At 60.5% G+C, this 22753-nt stretch overlaps 4 protein-coding genes and 1 long non-coding RNA gene across 9 annotated transcripts; 2 read left to right on the top strand and 3 right to left on the bottom strand.

Annotated features, from left to right (window-relative positions):
- Positions 1-448: 448 nt before the first annotated feature.
- LOC118170603 lies at positions 449-17465 on the bottom strand. Its single transcript, XR_004752796.1, has 3 exons — positions 17454-17465; positions 9089-9103; positions 449-893 (listed from the first exon to the last, which is right to left on the bottom strand). It is a non-coding gene; the product is annotated as an uncharacterized LOC118170603 (long non-coding RNA).
- Positions 973-5406, bottom strand: TOE1 (target of EGR1, exonuclease). Its single transcript, XM_035332967.1, has 7 exons — positions 5178-5406; positions 5063-5103; positions 4749-4845; positions 4461-4619; positions 3827-4086; positions 2441-2612; positions 973-1901 (listed from the first exon to the last, which is right to left on the bottom strand). Exons 1-7 carry the CDS (start codon positions 5310-5312, stop codon positions 1116-1118), a joined length of 1650 nt encoding a protein of 549 aa, XP_035188858.1. The 5' UTR covers positions 5313-5406; the 3' UTR covers positions 973-1115.
- On the top strand, positions 5779-10621 carry MUTYH (mutY DNA glycosylase). 4 transcript variants are annotated; one of them, XM_035332968.1, is made up of 17 exons: positions 5779-5899; positions 6108-6229; positions 6899-6938; positions 7260-7333; positions 7440-7481; positions 7568-7639; positions 7796-7909; positions 8078-8175; positions 8425-8569; positions 8652-8727; positions 8802-8987; positions 9140-9285; positions 9494-9646; positions 9791-9841; positions 10022-10162; positions 10254-10378; positions 10465-10621. In XM_035332968.1, the coding sequence occupies exons 1-15, from the start codon at positions 5794-5796 to the stop codon at positions 10118-10120; spliced, it is 1524 nt and encodes a 507-aa protein (XP_035188859.1). In that variant the 5' UTR covers positions 5779-5793; the 3' UTR covers positions 10121-10162; positions 10254-10378; positions 10465-10621. The 4 variants fall into 4 exon arrangements, with proteins under 4 accessions (XP_035188859.1, XP_035188861.1, XP_035188862.1 ...); XM_035332970.1 differs by having other exon boundaries at positions 10231-10378; XM_035332971.1 differs by lacking the exon at positions 7440-7481.
- HPDL (4-hydroxyphenylpyruvate dioxygenase like) lies at positions 10912-13238 on the bottom strand. Its single transcript, XM_035332973.1, has 2 exons — positions 13157-13238; positions 10912-12554 (listed from the first exon to the last, which is right to left on the bottom strand). Exon 2 carries the CDS (start codon positions 12551-12553, stop codon positions 11363-11365), a length of 1191 nt encoding a protein of 396 aa, XP_035188864.1. The 5' UTR covers position 12554; positions 13157-13238; the 3' UTR covers positions 10912-11362.
- On the top strand, positions 14027-16919 carry LOC118170602 (selenoprotein Pb-like). 2 transcript variants are annotated; one of them, XM_035332975.1, is made up of 5 exons: positions 14027-14140; positions 14627-14847; positions 14931-15143; positions 15293-15428; positions 16004-16919. In XM_035332975.1, exons 2-5 carry the CDS (start codon positions 14645-14647, stop codon positions 16241-16243), a joined length of 792 nt encoding a protein of 263 aa, XP_035188866.1. In that variant the 5' UTR covers positions 14027-14140; positions 14627-14644; the 3' UTR covers positions 16244-16919. The 2 variants fall into 2 exon arrangements, with proteins under 2 accessions (XP_035188866.1, XP_035188865.1); XM_035332974.1 differs by having other exon boundaries at positions 14028-14145.
- Positions 17466-22753: the final 5288 nt, after the last annotated feature.

Here is a 22753-nt window from a genome sequence, read left to right as displayed (position 1 = left end):
GGCAGTAACTTGTGACCTACAAGAGAAGATGCTTTTGACAGCACTCAGCCTGCAGGGAGTTTGCCATTGTGACTGCAGTGTCCTAGCCCTGCAGCCTAGCCTCGGTAAGCACAGGAAGCAATGCACCAGGGTTTAAGAGGACCACATCTGGCTTTAAGTCCCACGGCATCTTCCCTTTTTTAGAAGTGTAAAAGATCCGCTATTGCTTAGAATCAGCAAGCCCAGCACAGCTTTCTACTTATTTTTTTTTCCTGTAAAAGCAAAGATTTCACCTATGTTGTAACCACAATTAAAGGTACAAGTATTAGGTGGAACAGCACTCCCACTTTTTAAACAACAACAACAAAAAAATAAACTTTTTTTCCTTTCTCAACTTCCTTAGAAAGACAGGGAATAATTATGAGTGTCATAATAAAGTGCCCTACCAGCAGTGACTGAAAGCAGTATCACTTGCCTAAAGATACATGAAAATGCATGCTTTGCCTGAAGAACTAACCTGCTTTCTTCTGGTGTGTGACAGAAGCGTCACATCTTCCTCCCCTGCCTGTTTAATAGCATTTTCTAGAAAACGAATTGTATGTAACAACTGGGACCTTTCATACCTTTTTGTAAGGTAGATTTTGACTTTTAGCACCTGGTCCTTTTGAAAAGGTCTGTCTTCCTCTAAACTACGTGAACTGGCAGCAAGTAGTAAGGATAAAGGCAAGATCTGGGAGGATGTTTAAGTGGGATGCTCTGGCCTCTGTCTCCTCTTATGTTAAAGGGAGTGCCCTTCCTCTGCAAGTGAAACCTGTACTGAAGTAGTTATCAGAGGTTCTTTCCAGAAAGACAACCCTAGGCCTTTTTTTCTTTTTAAACCCACTTTGAGTGCAGATCACTGCTGCCACTTGCAGCTGAAGTGCACTTCTCCTCCCTCCAACCTTACCTGTGCCTTTACCACCCATTGTGCTGCTAAGGAATACCAGGGAGAACTCCAACTGAGAGCAATTTAATTAGTCAAAAAGTTAAAACCACAGATAAGAAACTTGCTCCCTTTCTAGTCAATTTTTGATAGAATAAAGAACTTTAACAATTGAGGGAGAAAAAAGCCCAGTTCAACCAAGAGTCCCCTAGCTCTATGTGCTGTCCCAAGCCAACTTCATCTTCTGGCTGTGAGCTTTGGAAGATTTAGAAAAGGAGCTCTTCGCTATTTGAAGTGGCACTGATTTCCCACTGAGGTACAGCTTATTATGGCAGTCCGGACACCACGGCTCTGCGCTACCCTCTGTGCTTTTTCTTTTCTTGAGCATCCAGACGTAAGCCATGATGTAGCCAGTCATGAAGGCATCAAAACCAGCTCGGTGGATGCCCCCCTGCAAAGGGAGCTCCTGGGATTCCTTTTGCTTTCCTGCAGCACATGCTGCTTCAGTCCTGGGGCTGTCTGGGTGACTGGCTGAGGCTGCTCCAGAAGGGACCTCTGCCTTCCCTTCCACTTGGTCACTGTCAGAGGCATTTCCCTTGGCAGAAGGGCTCATGTCAGCAGGTTCTTCAGTGCTGCCCCGATCCTCTTTCCATCTAGCATGCGTGCTGGTGTCTGAGCTGGCCTCTGGTGCCATGGCAGTGGAGTTTTCCTCCTCCAGTGGCCAGTCGTCATTGTTGGGTGTCATCTCCACTGCCTCTGGAGCTGCTTCATAGCAGCTCTGTTTTCGCGGCGGTCCCTCCTCCCCATTCTGAACTATCTCCATTTCTTTCCCTGAGCTTTCCTGTTCAAGCACCTTTGCAGGTTCTTCCGCGTTCTTCCGCCGCTTCCATTTGTGTTTGCGTTTCTTCCGCTTGTCCGAAACCTTGTCGTCCTCGTCAATTATGAGATCAATGTTATGGGACTGGGGACACTTCACCCCATTCGGACACCAGCCGTAGGCCTAAGGAGAAAGAGAGAAGCCTGTAGCCACTGGCCTCATGGTTACAGCATCCTATCACCGTAACACGGAGCAGAGGTAATTATTCCACTCTACTCGAGGGCTCATGAGGCTGTGCATGGAGCACCCTGTCCAGTTACAGCCCCACGGCACAGGAAAGGAATTGACAGGCTGCACTGAGCGCAGCAGGGAGCTGTTACAATGGAGCACACGATGGACGAGAGACCAAGGAAGGCCTCGGGTTTGCTCACCTGGAAAAGATGAGGCTATAGGGACAGGTACTGTAACTCACACCATCCCTCTATTCAGGACTGTATTATCTCTTTTTGAATCTTGGCCTCTAATGTAACCTGTGGAATTCACTGCCTTGGAACAGACCATGCTGTTGCCTTTTCAGTTCCAAATCCACACAAAGCCTGACAGTCTTCCCTGTATCATGAAGCAAGTGGAAGTTCCCCGGTACCCTCCTACCACCTCCTGCTCTGGCCACGTGTGGCTTTTAGCACAGAGCTGGGTAGGAAGCAGGGATTCCCGTTACTTACTGAAAACTTCTCGCAGACAGGCACGTTATTTGCCCCTCCCACGCTGTGGCTTGTTTCTTCCAGAGAGCAGTGGCGATAGTCAATGTAGTGGGACATGTTCTCAGGGTAGTTACAGAACTCAACAGTGAGGTGCTGGCTGCTGGAGTCCCTCAGCTTGCAGTTCTCTCGCTTGCTGGAACACACGAGAGCACGCAGTTAACTCAAAGATACCCCAGTGCAGGGCTGGTGCAAACACATTGCTCTGCACCAACTTTCAGCTCCTCTGGTTTCTTGCTCTTGAGTTCTAGCACCGGTTCGACAGCCTGCTGCAAAGGAAGCCAGTCCAGGGAATAGAAGTTCAGTAAGTTGTCCCTTCTGTGCTGATTTAAATGCCTTATGCCTAAATGCAGGCAGGGACAACAGAGTCTTGGGTGAAGCTATAGGAGAAGGAGACACCCCTCTTGGTTTTAAGTATTATGGGCAGTAAGAGGTGTTAGTCCTGGTAATGTTAATGGACTAAGAGGAAATGCCCAGTTGTAGTGTATCTAGCAGCCACCACCCAGACACATCAAACCTGGGCGATGTAGACAACAGAAATGCTTTCCATCTCATGAAAAAACAACCGCTTTGTCCCAACAGCTGGCTAAAAGGCCCCAAAGTTTTGGAGGTAACTAGATCTGCAGGTTAATTAAGAGTCCCGTTTTAAAGGTGTTGTCATCCTGTCAGAAAAAAAGAGTATTTTCATGTTTGAGAAGAACCACCTTGAACATTTTCAGACCTGCCAAAGTGGCATTTCCTGATACAAAACAGCCACTAAAATACCATTTCTGCTCTGCATGTGGTGTGACTTTGGTTTAGCAGATTCAAGGGGCTGTACCACTGCCAGGGGCTTGTTTAGATTGTGTGGGAAGCGATGGGAGTTGGAGCCTGCTGCAAGTGAGACTCTCTCATGAAGGATCTGTGGCAGAGCTAGTCAGCGTCAGGAGATAGGGAGCACCCCCCTTACTAAGTAACCTGAGTTACAACAGGCACAGCCCTGCTCCCTCGCTGAGTTAGTAGGAAATCTGCTCTGTTCTGCCTGTGCTCCTGCTGGTGTCCCTGTGGCGCTGCTGGACCAGGGCCATGCACTGAATTCAACTTGTTTTCAGTTAAATGAGGTCACTGTGGTTAAAACTACTGCCAGCAGAAGACCGAAATCCTCTTCCCACTGCTGCCCACTGAGCAGTGAATTACAAGATGCACCCTCATGCACTCGGCACCCATCCTAGAAATGGAAGCACAGAAGAGCACCTTTCCTTGGTCACTGGGACAATACAAAGACCTAACTCCTTTGCCTGGAAAAACAAGCCAGGCACTGACTCCCTCGGTCTTTCATCCCAAAGCTTTAAATACTGCTGTGCCACTCACCACTTCTTGAAAGCATACTCCAAGTAGGATGCCACAAAGCGGGTCTCAAACTCTGAAGCATATTTGGTGTCATATATTCCTGCTGGAAACATTTCCGAGAGGTCAGCGGTGAAAGTGCCAAGGTTGTCTGGGAGGTGAGCGTAGAAGCACTGGTACAGGAAGACCAGATCGATCAGGCCGTTATGGAGAATGAGAGGCTTTTTTGCTCGTATGAGCTCCAGGAAAAAAGTCCGAACACTCTGGCTCTGGTTCTCATTGCCCTGAAAGAAGAGGGATTAGTCAATAAGCCTTAGCACGCTGATGTGCTGTCACAGCAGAAATCCTCAGGGCCTGTCATAGCAGTGTGGTGCCTACAGCCACGACCTGCTCTGACTAAAGGAATACCCAAATAATTGAAAGAGCAGCTGCAACGAGTGAGATTGGATATAAAATAGGAGAGGTAAGAAGGACACGCTGCATTCGAGTTCCTTTTTTGGGCCTATCTTCACATAACACACATGGGAAGGAGGCTCCTGGGGAACCAGAACCTCCCCAGAAGCCTGGAGCAGGGCACGCCGAGGTGTAGAAGGCGAGTCAGCTGTGGAGCAGGGAAGGATGAGGGTGAGGGCAGGCGCCCCTGGCAGCAGCTCCGTACCTTGTCGTTGCCCTTGTGGTAGGGGATGCCCTGCGAGTACTGCTTGTTGAAGTCGAAGCCGTGCTGCACCAGGAACTGCACCGACTGCGGCTCCACGACGTACTCCTCCGTGCAGAGCAGCGTCAGGTTGTACACCTGGCACAGGTACGTGTGCTCGGGCTGCGGAGGGAGCACAGGGCAGCGGTCAGGGCCCCGCACGCATCCACGGGAGCCGAGGGCAGCCTGGCGGGGCCGCACACAGCTCCGGGCCCCGGCCCCGCTCCCGGAGCCCAGCGGCCGCCCCGTTACCTTGCCGGGGAGCTGCCTGAAGCAGGCGATGCCCAGGGAGAGCACGGAGCGCGTCCGGGCGGCGCTGCACACGGCTCGGTACCGCTCCTCGATGCACCTGCGGGCGGCACGGGGCTGCTGCCGGGACCCGGGGCACCGAAACCCCACCGGGACGGGACGGGGGGCGCACGGGGGAGAGGGAACCGGGCCCGGGCCCACCCCCGGTATCCCTCCGGAGCCCCCCCGGAGGCGCCCTGTGCGCCCCCGTGCCCCCCCCGGGACCCCCCCGGCCCCCCCCCCCCCCGCCCCCCCCGGTGCCCCCCGGCCCCACTCACGGGCTCAGCAGCGCCTTCCTCGCACCCAGGCCGCTCAGTTCCTGCGGGGACACAGCCGTCAGCGGGCCCGGCCGCCCACCGGAGCCCTCCCGCCGCCCCCCATCCCTCCCCTCACCGTGTCCACGGCGACGAAGGTGGCGGAGCGCAGCGCCAGCACCATGGAGGGCCACAGCTCCGCGAAGTTGTCGCTCTGCACGTCCACCACCGGCACCCGCCGCGACATGGCCGCCCCCAGCAGGGCCGCCGCCATCACGGCCGCACCGGGGCCTGGCCCGTTGAGGTTGCCCCGGCGCTGCCTGCTCTCGCCGCTCGCCTCGTTCAGCTCCACGCTCAGTTCTGACAGCCCTTTATTATGTCACTTCTCCTTCTAGAATCTTCGTTTTTTTTCTCCACGATCCAAAACCGAATTTTGGTTTAAATTCTGTTTTTGAACTGACAGGCGTTTAGCTCGGGCAGCCCCATGGGGGCCTTGTGGTGCCGTCTCTAGGACCCGTGGGAGAAGGGGCGGGGATAACCTCCCTCCCCGCTCCCCGCGCTGATTGGCTCCGCCGCGTCGTGAGGCCACGCCCCCTCTCCGCAGCCTCTTGTGGACGAGAGGGCGCGAAGCCCCTCCCCCGCACCTGGCTGCGATTGGCTGGGGTGGGGCAGGCGGGGCTCTGATTCGTCCCGGCGCGGCGGCGGGGCTGGGGGTGTTTTCCCGGGAAAAACGCACGTGGGGCGCGCGCTGCGATATGGGCCCGCTGCGGGCCGCGGCCGCCCGCGGGCTCCGAAGGGGCGGCGGCAGGAGGGCGGCCTCCGCGGCCCGGGAGGGCAGCAAGGCCTCGGCGGCCTGCGGAGGTGCCTGCACGGTGGGGAGGCTGTGGGGAGCTGGGGGCGGGCAGCCCGGTTTGTGCTCGCTGCCCGCTCCGGGGCTCAGTGTGGCTGTGCCCCGTGGTGGCCGCGTGGGGGTCCCGGGTGTGCTGTGTCGGTACGCGCGCACACACACATCCCCCGGTCTTTTCTTGTGACCATGCCTTGCCCTGATCCTGTGCTGCTCTCCCTACAGGGCGCCCTGCTCCGCCATCCGCGCTGCATCTCTTCGGGGACCCCGCTGAGGTGGAGGCGTTGCGGGGCAGCCTGCTGGCTTGGTACGACAAATGCAAGAGGGACTTGCCCTGGAGGGCGCTGGTAAGGGCAGGCGGGGCTGCTGGAGCAGGAATCCGCCCCTCTGCCCCAAGGGAGTGAGGCAGATTGTGGTGTTTTTGTCGAAGCGATGCTTTCCTCAACTGCATGAACGTGGTGGGCGGGTGGTGGAAATGGGATCGTGCTCCAGCTGGTCCCAGAAGTTTTGTGATGGAGTCCACAGCTAGTCCGTAAGTGTGGACACTAAGCTGGGACATAAGGTAGAACCATGCTTCTCAGTCTCTGAGCCTGAGCACTTTTCACTTGATCCAGTTGTCTTCTGAACACTTTTTAATTTTTGGCTCCCTACAGCAATCAAAAGGGTTTTTTGCTGTTGCTTTAAGCAGGTCAAACACTTTCGTTGCAGCTCTTACCTGCTCTGTGCTAGGCCTGCCAAAAGGTAGCTTGACAGCGATCGAGGTGCTGGGGGTGGGCGTCAACCACAGCAGCGTCTGTCTGAGTAGTGCTGGGAGCTGCAAGGCTCTCGTGGTGTTTAAATCTGATGTTGCTTGATTAACCTGAAGTCGGAATGCTTGGGCACTTGAGGAAATATTTTTATACTCCTGTATAGCATTCAAAACATACCATAAGCAATTTTATTCCATAGGCAGGTCTCCCTGGGGCAGGGTGCTGTGTCCCCCCCGTTCCTTACACTCCATTTTCTTCCCCTTTCAGGCTGTAACTGAGAAGGATGTCAACAGACGGGCTTATGCAGGTAAGGAGCAGGGGCCGCACCCTGTGTTGTTACTGACCTGGACGTACAGCGTGGCCATGTGAGGATCTGTGGCTTCAGCTCCCATCCTTACAACAAGCTGCTTGGGCCCCTGGCGTGGCCACAGGAGCCACTGAGCCCCACTCACGTGGCTCTGGGGAGTCTGAGAGCCAGCCACGGGCCTGGGGGAGCTCCTGTGGGGCAGCGTGTGGGCTGGATGCTGCCGCGGTGCTTGTGACCAGCGCGAGGCTGGTGACAGCATGTGCCGTGAGGGGTACGGGTGGCGTTGGCACCTCTGCTCTGACCCCTGCGTGCTGCTGGCAGTGTGGGTGTCGGAGATCATGCTCCAGCAGACGCAGGTGGCTACGGTGATCGACTACTACAACCGCTGGATGCAGGTGAGTGCTCCTCACAGAGTGCCCACAGCTCCCTGATTTGGAGACCCCCAGGGGCAGAGCACGGCTGTGCTTGTCCCTCACTTGTCACCTTCCCCCTGCTCTGCAGAAGTGGCCGACGCTGCAGGCACTGGCAGAGGCGTCGCTGGAGGTGAGCAGCACTGGGGCTGGGTTTTCTCCCTCCCTCGTGGCTCTTCCCGTGCCCAATCTGACACTGCTCTGTGTCTCTTGGGGCAGGAGGTGAATGAGCTGTGGGCAGGACTCGGCTACTATTCACGAGGAAAGCGCCTGCAGGAGGCAGCGAGGAAGGTGCTGGGGTGTTGGGCTTTGGGTGGGTGCTGGCTCACCTCTGCCTTGCCTCACTGGGGCTGTGAGCTGGTGGCATGAGGCTGTGTGGCTGGGATCCCTTCCTGTGGGTCACATTTAGGCACTCTGCTCAATTGCCCCGGCTGCCCTGTCTCCCAGGTGGTGTCCGAGCTGGCCGGCCAAATGCCCAGGACAGCCGAGGACCTGCAGAAGCTTCTGCCAGGAGTGGGCCGGTACACGGCAGGAGCCATCGCTTCCATCTCCTACGGGCAGGTGAGAGCTGTCGGTGTCTGGTGGGGACACGTCTCCCCTCGCTGCCACCCAGCCCCGCTGCTGGCCGGGTCCTGCTGCTGGGTCTGGCGAGCTGGGGGCTCCCCGAGCTTTGTGCCTGGCTCTCCGTGGCTTTGTGGTGCGAGTGCTAACCCCTGCCTCTGGTTCCAGGCGACCGGCGTTGTGGATGGGAACGTGATCCGTGTCCTCTGCCGCCTGCGCTGCATCGGCGCTGACCCCAGCAGCCCGGCCGTCATCGACCGCCTCTGGTAGGGGAACCCCAAGGGATTTGTGGCTGTGCTTGTTGGTGGCTGAGGGCAGGACTGTTCGAGAGCTGAGCCTGCAGCAAGGGGAGTCCAGGGGTGCAGGAGCTCTTGGGAAGCTCGCGGTCATGGATAAAAGACCTGCGTGGCCTCTGCCTACCTGGGAGCATTCTCCCTTGCAGGCAGGAGTGGGACAAAGGTTGTGGGGGCCCCCTGCACGCAGAGCCCCGTGCCCCTCACTGCTGTTTCTCGCAGGGCCATGGCCAATGCCTTGGTAGATGGGAGCCGCCCGGGGGATTTTAACCAAGCCCTGATGGAGCTGGGGGCAACCGTGTGCACGCCCAAGGCGCCGCTGTGCGGGGAGTGTCCCGTGAAGCAGCACTGCCGAGCGAGGCTCAGGGTAGGTATGGCACCACAAACCGTCCCCTCCCAGCCTGCTGGGGGCAAGGGGCTGCCAGCTGTCCCCTTTCCTGTCCCCTCAGGTGGAGAAGGAGCTGGCCTTGGCCTCTCAGAAGTTATTGGGAAAACTCCCCGCGGTGCCTGATGTCGAGGACTGTGGTAAGCTCCTGGGTCAATCCTGGTGGTGGCACCGGGTCTGGGCCCCATGGTGACCTCTGTGTTGGTGTTTTCAGGTGTTGGGGGCTGTCCCTTGTGCCCCCCAGCCGCAGAGCCGTGGGACAGCAGCCTGGGGGTGACCAACTTCCCCCGCAAAGCAGCGAAGAAGCAGCCGCGGGTGGAGCAAACGGCCACGTGCGTGCTGGAGCGCAGGGGCTGCCGCGGGGCCCTGGAGTACCTGATCGTGCAGAGACCCAGCTCGGGTACCCAGGCCGGTGGGAGAGAGGCAAAGGCACTTGGGCAGAGCAGCCTGGGAGTGCTGGGACAGGGAAAAGAGCCTCTTGGGCTGTGAGAGGCTCAGCACCCCTGGGTGCACCTCCTGCTGGCTCATGGCCCTCTTGTCCCCTCTCCCCAGGGCTTCTGGCCGGGCTCTGGGAGTTCCCCAGCGTCCCGCTGGCTCCAGGTCTGCAGCAGGAGCAGCAGCGGGAGGTGCTGCTGGATCACCTCCAGGCATGGACAGGGCAGCCTGTGCCAGCGGGCAGCTTGCGGTTCATTGGGGAGGTGAGCAAGGGGCATGGGGCAAGCCCCACGTGCTCAGCGATGGGAGATGTAGCACGGGAGGAGGGTTCCTGTCCCCTGCTGTCACCCCTCCCAAGCCCTGCCTGGCTCTTCAGAGCCCTGGCAGCGTGTTTGTGGGGCAGCTGAGCAAGTGGTATATCCGCTGCTGCCTGCACGCTGCCAGTTTCGGTGTCTTCCCCTCCCCTTGCAGGTTGTCCACATCTTCTCTCACATCCACCAGACCTACGTGGTTTACTCCCTGTCCCTGGATGGGGACGTGACCCTGGACCTTGCCTCATGCCCGTCCCGCTGGGTCACAGAGGAGGAATTCCGTGCCTCGGCTGTGTCCACAGCCATGAAGAAGGTGTATGGGGAGAGCTGGGACTTTCCTCCCCTCCATCTCCTGGGGCCCTGAGGGCACCTCGGGTACCCCCTAGCCCCTGCGGGGACTTCCCAGCTCGTTGACATGGGTGCTGATCAGCTCTGGGCTCTCGTGGGCTCCTTTCAGGTGCTGAGAGCGTGTGAGCGGCAGCGCGGGGAGGAGAGCGGCCGCGCCAAGGTGGGTGTGTGGGAGCCGTCCTGTGCTGCTCTGGGCAGGGAGGATTTGCCTGGCTGGCTTTGTCCCTGCAGGCCCTTGGCATCAGGGTCCCCCCACCCGCCCTTATTCCCTGCCGTTTACCCCAGAGGGGTCCCCTGGGGGTCCTTGGGGTTTGGCTCAGCCCCGGCACCTCTCCCACAGGGCTCCAAGCGGAAGCGGGGGGCGAAGCCAGTGGGCAGCACCCGCCCTGGGACACAGCTCTCCCTCCGCACCTTCCTCCGGGCTCCAAACCCGCCGTGATGCCTTCTGTGATAGCTGGGACCACCAGGGACCCACGCCGTGGTGAGTCTCATGTGGGGTTATAGGGTGGCAGCCTCCACAGCGCTGTGGGTCCCACCATGACCCAATAGCAGTGCCCTGTGCCTCCTTCCAGCCCCGCGGCCACCAGCACATCACCTGCCTTCACGGGGGGACCAGCGTGGTGCTGGATGTGACCCAGAGCCGGGCTCGCCTTCCCTGCTCGGCTGAAGCCCTCCTGGGCACTGACCCACGGCCGCTGTTACTCAGCCTGGTCGCTGGGTTTTTCTCAGGAAGGCTGGAGGGAAGGATCCTTCTTGCAGAAGGCTGGAAGGATCTCCCTGCAGGAAGGATGCTCGCACACGTCTGCAACTCGGCCACCAGCCATCAGTTGTGGATGCTGCTGTACCCTCATGCCTCCCCTAGCCCTTTTCATACTTGTTTTTACTGAATCTAAGCCATGGGCTTTCTAATAAATCTCCAAAGGTGGTGTTTTTACATTAAGTGATTTTCTGCCTCTGCTGTTCTGCTGTGCTGAGGCTGCGAGAGCGGTGTCTTGGCTATTGCACCCGTCCCAGGGGTGCCACCAGCCCCCATGCTCCCTGATAGGGCATGCTCCCCTGGGCCACCCCATGGGTCCTGGGGGTCATTTGAGAGGGACAGGTGTGGCCTCATCCTAAGGTCACACAGGATTGGGAACAGACTCCTTCGAGCAGTGGGAAGGGTCCTTTCATCCTCGCCTGGCACTCAGCAAATCATAAATGGGGTAAGAGAAACCTACAGTGATCTCTCAGGTTAACTCTTTAATTTAGGTGACAGAGGCAGTCACGTGCCCTGTCTGGGGGCTGACGATGCTCTGGTTGGTAACTGGGGGTGAGCTGCAGTGTCCATAGCGCTCTCCTCATCCCCCACCTGGGGCTGTTGTGCCAGCAGTGCTCACAGCCATGCTGCGGGCACAGGTCTCCTTAGATTCACGGGAAATTAAGGCAGAATTCTCCTCGCATCAGGCCGATAAATCAGTGGGAGCCCAGGGAGGGGGAGGAAACCTCCATCCGGGGGAGTGCTCAGAGCCCCACTGGCCCCAAGCAACCTGCTCTGCACTGGTGTTGGCTCGGGGTTGTGCTGGAGACCTCCTTTGGTCCCTGCCATCCTGGGCTGTGCCAGGCGCCCGCTGGAAGCCCGGCAGTGGCGTATTGCCCCAGGGCTGGGACGGATTGAAGGGGAGCTGCTGCAGGAAGGCTGCCTCTACTGCCGCTGGTCCATATAGACCTGCACAGCTTTCCACAGCGCCCGAATATTGCCTTCCCCGAAGCCAGGGGCTCCCCGCCGGTCAATGAGCTCCAGGAAGAAGGTTTCCTCAGAGAAGATGGGATGGGTGAAGATCTGCATCAGGTAATTCCGGGAAGGGCTCTCCGTGCCATCAGTGCACGACCCTTCATTCTCCCCGGGCACCATGGTGTCCAGCAGGATGCCCAGCTCTGCCAGCGTGCCGGGGTCTTGCCCAGCCCCTCGGATCTCCTCCTCCTTGCCCAGCTGGCTGTAATAGGCGGTGGGGGGTGTGACAAATTGCACACCAGCCTGCCGCAGGGCCCTGGTGGTGGAAACAATATCCGGCGTGCAGAGGCCAACGTGCTGGATCCCGGCCGCGCCGTGCTGCGCTAGGAAGGTGTCGACTTGGTTTGGGCTGTCCTCAGAGAGGGACTCGGCGAGGACGAGCTTGCAGCTGGGCGCCGAGGAGCCCTGGGCGCTCTGCAGGGCGAGAAGGAGCATGCCGACCCCCTGCCCACCCAGCACGTACCCTTCAGCCAGGCTCTCCTGCGGGCTCAGCAGGAAGCGCTGGAAGCCGAAGCAGCGCTGGTACCAGTGCAGAGCCGCCCGTGCGCCGCCCCGCGGGCAGACGTAGGTGATGTGGTCAAAATTGGTAATCTCCACCCCGTCCCCAGCCTCGCGGGGTGCTCCCCGCACAGGCTGGAAGCCGGGCAGGAAGGGTCCCTGGTAGCGGGATCGGTCCAGCAGGGTATGGCTGATGTTGCCCACCACGGACCTCACCACCCCGTAGGTGACGGAGCCGCCATCATCGCTCACCTCGGTGGGGGGCACGGGCACAGAGCACCCCCGGCCCTGCAGCTGCTCACAGAGCCCCGGCACGTCCTCCACCTCGAAGCAGACGTTGGAGGCTGTGCCCAAAGCGGGCTGGGGGTCCACGTCGTAGAGGAAATCACGGGAGGGGGCTCCGGATGGTGCCAGGCGCTGGTTGAGGAGGAAGACAGCGGCTCCCCGGCGCAGTGCCAGCTGCCTCACCCGCGGCGTCTCCCGCACGGCCACGGGCTGGAAGCGAAAGGAGGCGGCCAGGTCCTGGGCCCAGCCCTGCCTGTAGGGCACGTGGAGGGAGATGAAGCACAGGCGGCTCAGCGAGGCCGCCATGGACCTGGGCATGCTGCGGGAGGATGGCGGAGGTTAGTGGGGAGCTCACCGCCCGCGGGAAGGAGCTGTTCCCCCACCGTGCATGTGTCCCTGTGCAGCCGTGTGTCCCTCAGGGGTGGCGCAGGGAGCTTGGGGGGTTTCGGGGGGGCATCCTGTACCAACAGCTGGAAATGCAGTGGGCAGACTGGGGGACGCAGGGGACTGGGCAGGCTCCATCTAACAGGCTCCCACATCGCCCTGCTCCAGGCGTGGGGCAGTGACCTTGCCCTAAAGTCACGGCGGGTGGCAGGCACAGGGTGCTGCGGAGAGCTGCCTCCTGCCCCCACGCCTGTGATACCGAGGGGGTTAGGGGATGAAAGATGTGCCCCCACACCGGCACACACCAGGAACATCCCGCTGAGCCCTCCTAACCTCGGGGGCTGTGCGGTGCGGTGGGGAGACCCGCGTGCATATTCCTCCCCCAAAAATAAGGGGGTTTTGCCCAGAGATCCCCCACCCCGATTCCCCACTGGGGCTGACGCGGGGAGCCCCCAGCCCCGGGCTAAGGCCCCCTTACCCCCCCAAAACCCTCCCCGGGGCCAGCCCCTGCTCTCCCCGCGCACGCCGGCGGCTCACCGGGCTCCGAGCGAAGGGGACGCCGGGGCAGCGGCCGGGCCCGCCCCGGGGCGGTGCGGGGAGCCGGGCCCTCCTCCCCCGCCGGGACGGGGCGGCCCCGGGGGGGCTGTCCCAGCTCCGCTGCCCTCCTGCCCTGCCCCGTCCCCACGGCACCGGGTGCCTGCGGACAGCCCCGACCCTCCCCAGCCCCCCCATTTTGGACCTTCCCCCCCCCCGCTCCGTCGCTCCCAAGCCCGTTCCCCGTGTCCCGATGTCCGTGCGGCGCTGCCCCAGCTGTGTTTATGTCTGCGGCCCTTCCCTGGCTTATCGTGTTTTTGTACAGATCCCCGGGACGATAAACTGCTCAAATATTTGCGGAGATGTCAGTGTGGGGCCGAGGCGGCGAGCAATGCAGTGGGGGGTTTTCTGGGGGGGGGGGGGGGGGCGCTCCAGCTCCATACACCCGTGGGCAGGAGTTGCTGGGGGCTGCCACAGGGGGGGACCCTGGTGGCCCTACACAGCTCGATGGTCAATATGCGACCCAAAAGGGGCCATGGCACAACGGGGTGGCCCCCAAGGCAAGGCGAGGAACCCCGGCACCCCAGCATGCAGGGCAGGCTTTTTGGGGCCCCCGTGGTCCCAGCAGGGCGAGCGGTGCCCTTGGCAGTGCCATCCAGCCCCGTTTGACGTGACAGTGGTTTTGGAGCCATGTGCCTGGCTTTTTGCTGCGGCACCCGCTGTGTGAGCTGAGCACCAGGCACCGCTTTGCCCCGGCATGGCTGGGGCTCAGCTGCGGCAGCAGGGCCTGGTGGGGACAGAGCAGACCTTGTTGCTGTCCCCAGGAGGGTGGCGGGGGCCAGGGAGCATCCCCCCTGCTGCAGCCGGGCGCTTCTCCTCCCTCCTGGGCGGAGAGAGTAGTCAGGAGATAAAAGGGAGGCAGGGGCCAGCTGGGCACTGCCGGGAGCTGAGAGCTGAGGTCTGGCCAAAGGACAGCAGCGAGGACAAGTGCGGTATTGAGGGCTTGTTCTCGGGGGGGGGGAACAGGGGAGAGGGCTGGGGATTAGGGACATCCCTCCCATCAGGACCCCGTGTCCCCCCACCCCTTCTCCAGGCTGTCCCCCCAGTCCCACATCCTCCCCCTGCCCATAAGATGTGCTGGCCCATGGTGGGATGGGGCACACCATGGTGTGGGTAGGGCTAGGGGGCTGCGGGAGGAAGGGCGAGTAGGGCAGCTACTGGGGGGCAGGGGGGTTAAAGGGTCTGTGTAACCCCCCCACCCTTGGTGGGGCACCAAGAACCTTCAAGGTGGCCTGAAGGTTAAACCATCCCCGTCCCTGTGGCTGGGGTGAGGGGGCTGCCTGGCTCCCCAGACCGACCCCTCACTTGGCTTTTGGGGTCAGCGAGGCAGAGGAGGTCTCTGGGGGAAGCAGGGCTGTCCCCACGTGCAGGCACAGCCCCAGCGTGGGGGCTCTGACACCCTGTCCCCCCCAGCTCCCCGCCAGCGCCGGCATGGGGCTGCTGGTGCTGGCCCTGGCCTCCTGGCTGGGGCTGGCCTTGGCCTCTGAGGGGGCGACCAACAGCAGCCGGCTGTGCCGGGAGGCCCCGGCATGGCAGATCAACGGCTCCAGCCCCATGGCGGAGGCGGCGGGGCAGGTGACGGTGGTGGCCCTGCTGAAGGCCAGCTGACACTTCTGCCTGCGGCAGGCCCACAGGTGAGGCCCACTTCCCCCCCCGCCAGCCCCGCCATTTCAGGCTGCAGCGTGGCGGCCTCCCCTCAGCTCCTCCTTCCCCACAGCCTCGGGGGCCTGCGGGAGAGGCTGTCGCGGCAGGGCATGGCCGACGTCCACTACATGATCATCAACGAGCAGGCGCCACTTTCCCGTGCCATGTTCGGGGAGCTGCAGCGCCAGGCCCCCCCGGGCGTTCCCGTCTTCCAGCAGCAGCCGCAGGAGCCCGATGTCTGGCAGCTGCTGGGGGGGGACAAGGACGACTTCCTCGTCTATGACCGGTGAGCCCCCCGTCCTGTCCTCCGGCTGGGCGTCAGGAGGGCTCCCCAATGGGAAGGAACCCTTGTGGGGTTGGGTTCACCACCCCTGCCCATCCCGGGGTCTCCCTCCCGTGCAGCCCCCACAGCTCGTCCCCTGCTCTGCCCCGCAGCTGTGGCCGCCTGGCTTTCCACATCCAGCTGCCCTACAGCTTCCTGCACTTCCCCTACGTTGAGTCGGCCATCCGCTTCACCCACAGCAAGGACTTCTGCGGCAACTGCTCCCTCTACCCCAACGGCACCCACGAGGTACGGAGCTGCAGGTCTTCATCGCCAGCTGGGAAGAAGGGTCGCTGCAGGGAGCAGGGGGATGGTGGAGGCTGAAAGCTGGAGAGGTGCAGAAGGGCACTGTGTGAGGAGGAGGGGGCTCATGGGGTTGTGGCAGAGGTCTGCAGCAGCTGGCCTGGGAAAGCTAACTCGGGTTATTGGCCTGAAAAAAGAAAGGGGCAGGCACTGGCTGCAGAGGTGGCACACTTGGAGCAAAGCAACGCACATAGCTTTGGGCTCAGCAGGTGATCGGTCCCTTCCTAGAGGAAAAACCCACACAGAAACACTGAATGCAAAGCCCCTTTTCTGGCTCAGGAACTCCCCTGAGCACAGACAGCTCGAACCAAGAGATGTATGTAAAGAGGTTTGATCCCCTTGGGCTCCAGGCTCCCCTGCCTGCCCTGGGTCCTGGCTAGAGAGCCATGGACCTATCCCATGCCCATTTCTGCGGGGTGGATGCTGTTCTGCTTTCACACTGTCTCAGGTGTGCTTGCAGGCTCGCTGCAGGCTGTGTGCTCATTCCCGTAACACACCAGCCCTTGTGTTACTTTCCCCAGGCTAACAGCACCATGGAGGTCCCTGTAACCCCAAGCCCGCTTCCTGAACAGGAGAAGGAGTCAGAGGCCCCCATCCACCACCAGCACAAACCCCTCCATCCTCACCACCACGCGGGCAGCAGCGAGAGAGCCCCAGAGCCCGGCGGGGACCACAGGCCTGCTGGCCATGCTCACCACCACCACGGAGACCGTGGCCAGCCCCACTCCAAGGGGCAGAAGCAGGAGGGACGTGATCCTTAAGTGAGGCTGGGCAGCCTTGCAGAACCCAGTAGCGTGCACAGCGTGCCAGCTCGCTTCCCAGAGGTGTTAAAGTACTCGTTTCAGACCGCTGGTCACCAGCAGCGTTGGTGTGACAGCCCCCTCCAGCACCCCCATGTGGGTCATGCTTCCACCCCGTGAACCAGGGATGAAAATCCCCCTCTGACACCCAAAGGTGCTGTGCTTTTGGCCACAGGACTCAGCTGACCCTTCCTCTGCTGCCTGCCTCTCCGTGCTCAATGAAGCCCGTGGTGCAAACCAGGACATCCCTGGTCACCGCGGGCCGACACCGCACGGAGCAGCAGGGCAGGGCTGGAGGGACCAGAGCTGGGTGCTGCCCCACCTGGCACCCGTGGGTGCCCGTGGAGGGACGGGGTGAGCCCAGAGGAGGGGGGCAGTAGGAGTGGGCGCTGCTGGGTGGCTTCCCATGGCCCAAACCCCGTACCCCCATCGCTGTCGCACCCTGGGGACCCTCCGGGCCTTGCACACGGGTATGTGCAGTGGTGGTGGGTGGCCGCAAGATGGTGGCCTTGTCCCCTCTCAGAAACCGAGGGGCTGCGGCCAGGGCCCACAGCCCTGGGAGGACGGGGGTGAGGGTCCAGGGGGAGAAGCGGGGATGGGGACATCCAGGTTGTGAATAAAGCCTCTGTGAAGCGAACCCTGTCTGGTCTGGTCTCTGGGGGTGCCCCCAAAGGGTGGGGGTCTCGCCCAGTGCTGGGGTGGCCCCAGGGCTTTCTCCAAGCACAGGGAGGGATTTGGGGCCCCATAAAGCAGTGGCTGGTGGAGATCTGCATTCCTCTGTGCTGACAAGGGAGGGTAAAGGGGCTGAAGACAGGAGAGCCCCATCTCCCCAACCCTTCTGGCTACCTCCTGCCCTGGGGCAGCAGGGTGGGAGCCCAGGGCTTAGTCCCCCCAGGGCAGGGCATTAACCACGGAGCCCTGCCCAGTGCCCCCCCTCCAGCTCTCCATCTCCCCTCCAGGCCCTGCAGCCTGACTGAGGAGCAAAGGGACAGCTTTTCTGCTTACAAGGCTCCACAGGGAAGATCCGGGGTGGGCAGTAGGTGCGTTGGGGGCAGGTGGGTCAGGATCAGTCCGTCAGTGGGGTCCCTGCTCCCTGGCTCTGTGTCTCCCCCTCCCTTCTTCCTCCTCCTCCTCCTCCCCCTTCCTCCTCTACCTGCTCCCAGCAGCCCACAAGGGCACCTCTGTCTGCTGCTCCTGCCATCAATATCGAGGTTATCTTTTTCTTCTGGCAGCTGCTGTAATTGAAACAAAGCAGGCCGGGCCTCACGGGCTCCACTCCTCTTGCTCATTTTGCTGGTGCTGCTGAGACAACTAATTCATCTTATCGATGCCTGCTTGGCCTCTTTTCCATGAGATCAGGCACAGCCCTCTCCCCACCACGAGCATCCCAGGCAGCGAGGCAGCAGCAAAGCTCTCACTATTGACACGCTTCGGCCTGGGGACAGGGCAGCAGCTCTGTGCCACTGCTTGGGTGACGTCCTGCGTGTCTGAGGAACGGCCAGGGTGACGCCGATGCTGCTCCATGTATTTTTGTCATCGAGGGCTGGTCTGTGGTGCCCCGGTGTCCACGGCTGCCTCGGCCCTGTGTGCTGCTTCTGCCTGGGATGGGCAGATCCTCTCGAGAGAAGGGGGGAACAGCCAGTCCTAATGTCAACAGAGGCCTCTTGTGCAGCGATGCTGTGTCAAGAAGAGGAATGGGTCCCTCCTCCTCCGCCCATTCATCTGGCAGCCGGGGCTGGCGTGCCGCCAAGCCAGGCTGCTTTGGAAACATTTCATTGAGGAGGCAGCTGAGCCTAGGAAAACAGAGCGAAAATACACAGAGAGATCGCTGTTGTTAGGGAAAATAAATGCAGGCCGATGTGTTTCTGACCCCCAAAGTCCAGCCCAGCTGGGCCCCGTTTACCTCTACAGGCTGGGGCTGTTGCTGCTGTGTGGGGATGGCATCTGCATGCCTCCATCATGGGTTGGGAGCTGGGGAACGAGGGATGGAGCTTGCCTGGCTTTGGCCAACTTGCTGACATCCCTGGTGAGTGTGTCCAGGCTTGTCTCATTGTGGTGTTGCCCAAGGATTTGGGACAGAGCAGAGAAACAGCCACAGAGAGGAGCCAGCCCTGGTGACCCATGTCCCCTGCATGGCCAGTGGTGCCGGAGACTGGTGAAGATGGAGCTGAGGATGTGTCAGACTTGCCCCCCCATGTCTGCCCTCAGCAGCACAGCACGGGTCCTGGCTGGGCATGAAGCCACCACCAGGCTGGAGCCCAGTGCTGGTGTTTCACAGCCCGGTGGCTCAGCGTGCCCTGTCCTTTGTCTGCTGGCAGAGGGACGGCAGAGCCACCCCAAAACGTGGAAGCACCACTCTGGCTTTTGGACAAAGGTGCATCCAGCAGACCTGCTGTTTCCCCCATAGCCTCTCTCCACTCTCCAAAGGCCTCCAAGCTTCTCCCCCCACCACCTGGTGCCATTTTACCCTTCTCTGCCCACCCAGAGAGTTATCTACATTATATTTACCATTTGCAAAGTGTGTTAAAATGCCGAGGTTAAAAGGCTGGAGCAGAGCAAATGGGTTCTCGTGTAACCCATCTCCTGCTTTCTGCATGGTTAGAGGTGGGGGACCCTGGAAAAACATGTGTGACCAGGATGGGGTGCTGGCCCCTGCCTGCTGCATCCCTGCATCACGTTCATTTATTCATGCTCATGTAGACACAAAATAATTTCTTGGTTATTTTTGCATTTCTAATTAATGGGAGGGAGCTTCAGCCATGGAGAGGGGGGCAGTGTGTTGGGGCTGCTTTGTGCCGAGCTTGGCGGGGTTGGGGCTGGAAGCTGCGTGGGGCTGAGTAAATTTTTGGAGCACTCAGTGCTTTTAGAACCTGCTGCAGGAGGCGAGCATCTCTCCTGGAAGCAGAGGGTCTTCGCCCAGTGCCTCTCACGCACTTAATTGCTGGCCAACACAGTAAATGCATTTGTTGGAAAGGTACAGAATTCTCCATGGTAAGGCAGAGGCTCAGCACTTTGCTGATCTTATGGGAACTGTGTAATGTTGGGGCGTGGAGAGGGAACAACAGCTCCCCAAGAGCCAGAGCTCCCTGCTGGGTTAGGGGGGAGCCCAGGTCTGCAGGAACAGAACCACCTGGGTGAGCAGAGACATTTTTGTACCTAAACGAGTGTGAGAGCAGCCGTCCCGCACCTGATCTGTGACTTTGGCCTGTGTGTGGGGAGAGCAGAGGGACATTTAAGTCCTTGCACTTCTCTTTCCACTACAGGGACAACTGCACTCACATCTGAAGGAGGTCCCTGAGGTTGTCGGTGCTGGAAAGTTTCATAAACTAGCTGGCTGGGTTGTGAAAACCAACTTTATTAGAGTCCCTGCTGAAAGAGGAGCATAGCAATAACCCAGCGCTAATGAGTCTGCGGAGAATCCACGGGGGATTCAAACAGTTTGATGGCAAAAGGCTCCAGCTCCAGCTTATACTTCGTTGGAGACCTTGCTAGGCAATGGAGAATCTAAAAATAGGGCTCAACCCCATGGGCAGCAGCACCAGGGCACTGCTCCCCTCGCTTGTAAGGCCAATTATTTTGTGAAGTGAAGGTCTCTGCCCCTCCCTGAGCATCAGATCCGCAGGGATGTGAAGGGATAAATGCCTGGGGCGATAGACCCTGCTGTTCCTAAGTGCATTGAGGCAGGGAGCTGTGCCTGGTTCTCTGCCCGTGTCCTTGCCCTCGCTGCCTCTGCTCCAAGCAGCACGGCACAGGAAAGGCAGAGGCTGCTCCCTTCCAGCGAGTGCTGGAGGCTGCCACAGGGAGCTTCGCTGCCGATAAACCCGGCCTTGGCTGCTTCGGAGCAGCAAATCCTCTGGGTGGCCTGAGCTGGAGCTTGGTAGCCGCCTGCGCTCTGCTATCTAGCTCCTTTCCAGTCATTAATTGGCCATAAAGCTTCTGCTGCACTTGCATATCTTCATCTGTCGGCAGAGGACTTTCCTGGTGCTCGCTGGGTCCTGCAAAGCACTGCTCTTATCTCTGCAAGGCTCAGCTGGTGTTATCCACGTTACTGAGGGCACCACGTTAACTGTTCAGAGTCAAAGCAATGTCAAAGAGGCTTGGGAGCATCACACAGAGGGAAAAACAGCCAGGGAGAGGCGGCGTTTGGGCTGGCGGTGGGGTTGGGATGTGGTGGGGAGGGAGGAGAGCAGCCACCCCAGGGGGTGCAGGTGCTGATGTGGAACCTCCCAGTGCTCGTCCTTGCCTGCCACAAAGCAGGCAGAGGTGTCAAAAGCCTGCAGGGAGCAGTGGGCATCTCGGCAGGAGGCTGGGTTGGGGCTCGAATTCAGTTTGTGGCAGATTTCTTGCCTGCAGCTTAACCTGGACTTGTGACTGAGGTGACACCTAGAGACATTCCTGTGACATCCGGCAGGGCTCCAGCCCCTATAGCTGTACATTTTCTGGCTGGGGACTCAAGCCAAAATGCTCTGTAGGGCCAGCATGAGCAATCAGCCTGTTGTTAATGACACCAACACCCAGCCCACAGCAGCTAGAGTCAGTGCATCGTGGCGTGGGGCACGCTTCCCAAATAATCTCAAACCCGCAAGGGAAATGGGGCTGCTGGTGGCAGAAGCTCAGAAAACAGCTGGGCTTGGGAAAGTGTGGGGTGAATTCTTGATGTGCCTGGTTCCAGGCCCTGTGAGCAGCATCAGGGACTGGGCAGGAGGCTGACACTTCGCATCCTTCCCCACAAGAAGACATCTGTCCCTGTTCCCCAGGGCAGGAGAAATCCCCTCTTGGACATTTCAGGCAGTAATGAAAGGGATAGGGAGAGATGGGGAGGAGTGGGGAGAGCAACTAATGTTAGGTTGAAGAGGGAAAGGAAGAACAGATTGATTTGTCTTTGAAATAATGTGGTAACCCCCCAGAGACTGACTGGCCAGCCACTGCGCTGACCTTGCTTTGATTTGAGCCTGGACGATACATTTACGCAGTGACGAGTCAGCTCATTGGGAACAAATAACATCCATGCTCAGGCTGAAGTCAAAAATCCTCTTGACCGGCATTGTCTGGGACGAGGCGAGTAAGGGCTGAGCTCTGTAAGGACCGGGCAGGCCAGGGGGCTGCGTCCCAGCATCGGGCAGGCTCACTGGGAGGGCTTGCTCTGCCTTGGGGCAGGTTCCTGGGGAAAAGGTAAAAAAAGGCTGCCTGTTAGCACCAGTTATCCTGAATGGCAGCAAGGAGCACCTCAGCCTTCAAGGAAAACCTCTTCCTGCCCTTCATCGATTATCATTACTGCTCCCGTTACCTGCCCGGGACCTGACCTCTTCCTTCCGAGTCCTGCGAAGAAGACCTTGGGCTCGGAGGTGTCTTGTGGCATAGCAAAGGTGCAGAATTATTTCCTGTTCCCTGGTTGCATTGCCCTGTTATTCCAGGAAATGTGCTCTTGCTCTTTCGGGAAGAGTACATAGTAGATTTAGAATAGGAATAGGAGATAGGAGATAAGTGGGACAAAGGATTTTTGGGGAATGTATTTCTGGGGGAAGTCCCGGGATGGCACCCACACTGGACACGGGATCAAAGCACCCAGCCTGGAAGGAAGAGCAGCACCGGCCTTGCTCCGTGCTGGTCTGGGGGTGCTGCCACCACCCTCAGCCGAAGCAGCCACCTCGCTGGCTTTATGGGGCCGATGTAGGATGGCAGCAGCGCTGCGGTACCGCGGTACCGGCATGCACCCGACGGCGAGTTGTGCAAACACCACAGTCCCCGGCCGCCCGGGGCACCTCCAGGAGCACCGCACCACGCTCTCGGAGCCTCAGCCCCCCCCGGGGGCCTCCAGCCCCTCTCCCCCGACCCTCACCGTGGGCAGAAGCCCCGGGTGGGCTGCAGCAGGGCCCGCCCCGACGGAGGGCGGCTCGGGGCCGGCGGGACCACCCCCTCCAGTCTCCACCCACGGTCCCCCGTCCCCCCCCCCGGTGCCTCCTCCCCGTCTCTCCTCCCCTCGCCCGGCTCAGTCGGTCGCAGCCATGGCGGAGGGAGGAGAGGGAGAGGAGCTGCTCCGGCCGCCGCTGCCCGCCGGTGCCCCGGGCCCTAAGCGCTTGTGCTCCCGGGCGTGCCCGGCGGGGGGCACCGGGGCCGCTCACCCCCGGCCGGGGGCTGCGGGGACCGGAGCGGGGCCGGGGGCGGCGGGGGCCAGCGGGGTCCCGGCGGCGCTGGCCGGTTGCTGCCCGGCGGCGGGGGCTGCGGCGGGGGCACCGGGACCGGGGACGGCTTCGGGAGGGTCGGGGCCGTCGGGGGGCGTCGGCGGGGCGGGCAGCCTGCTGCAGCCGGAGTCGCTGCTGGACGCGGCGGCCAAGCGGGTGGCGGGGAGCTGGGCCTTCGAGCGGGTGGAGGGCCGCTTCCAGCGCATCCCGGAGCCCGTCCAGCGCCGCATCGTCTACTGGAGCTTCCCCCGCAGCGAGCGCCAGATCTGCATGTACTCCAGCTTCCAGC

This window comes from Oxyura jamaicensis, chromosome 8, assembly GCF_011077185.1.
Source record: "Oxyura jamaicensis isolate SHBP4307 breed ruddy duck chromosome 8, BPBGC_Ojam_1.0, whole genome shotgun sequence".
Taxonomy (NCBI): domain Eukaryota; kingdom Metazoa; phylum Chordata; class Aves; order Anseriformes; family Anatidae; genus Oxyura; species Oxyura jamaicensis.
The sequence above is the reverse complement of the archived record's forward strand: the minus strand, read 5'-3'. Positions and strand labels throughout refer to the sequence as shown.

Excerpts from the sequence above, each read along its gene's own strand:
- MUTYH (XM_035332968.1), top strand. The coding sequence starts at position 5,794 with ATGGGCCCGCTGCGGGCCGCGGCCGCCCGCGGGCTCCGAAGGGGCGGC. Across the intron at positions 8,728-8,801 it reads GCCTGATGTCGAGGACTGTG|GTGTTGGGGGCTGTCCCTTG; the intron begins GTAAGCTCCTGG and ends TGGTGTTTTCAG. Across the intron at positions 8,988-9,139 it reads CGTGCAGAGACCCAGCTCGG|GGCTTCTGGCCGGGCTCTGG; the intron begins GTACCCAGGCCG and ends CCCTCTCCCCAG.
- TOE1 (XM_035332967.1), bottom strand. The coding sequence starts at position 5,312 with ATGGCGGCGGCCCTGCTGGGGGCGGCCATGTCGCGGCGGGTGCCGGTG. Across the intron at positions 4,087-4,460 it reads ACCACAAGGGCAACGACAAG|GGCAATGAGAACCAGAGCCA; the intron begins GTACGGAGCTGC and ends CTCTTCTTTCAG. Across the intron at positions 1,902-2,440 it reads CTGTCTGCGAGAAGTTTTCA|GCCTACGGCTGGTGTCCGAA; the intron begins GTAAGTAACGGG and ends CTTTCTCCTTAG.
- HPDL (XM_035332973.1), bottom strand. The coding sequence starts at position 12,553 with ATGCCCAGGTCCATGGCGGCCTCGCTGAGCCGCCTGTGCTTCATCTCC.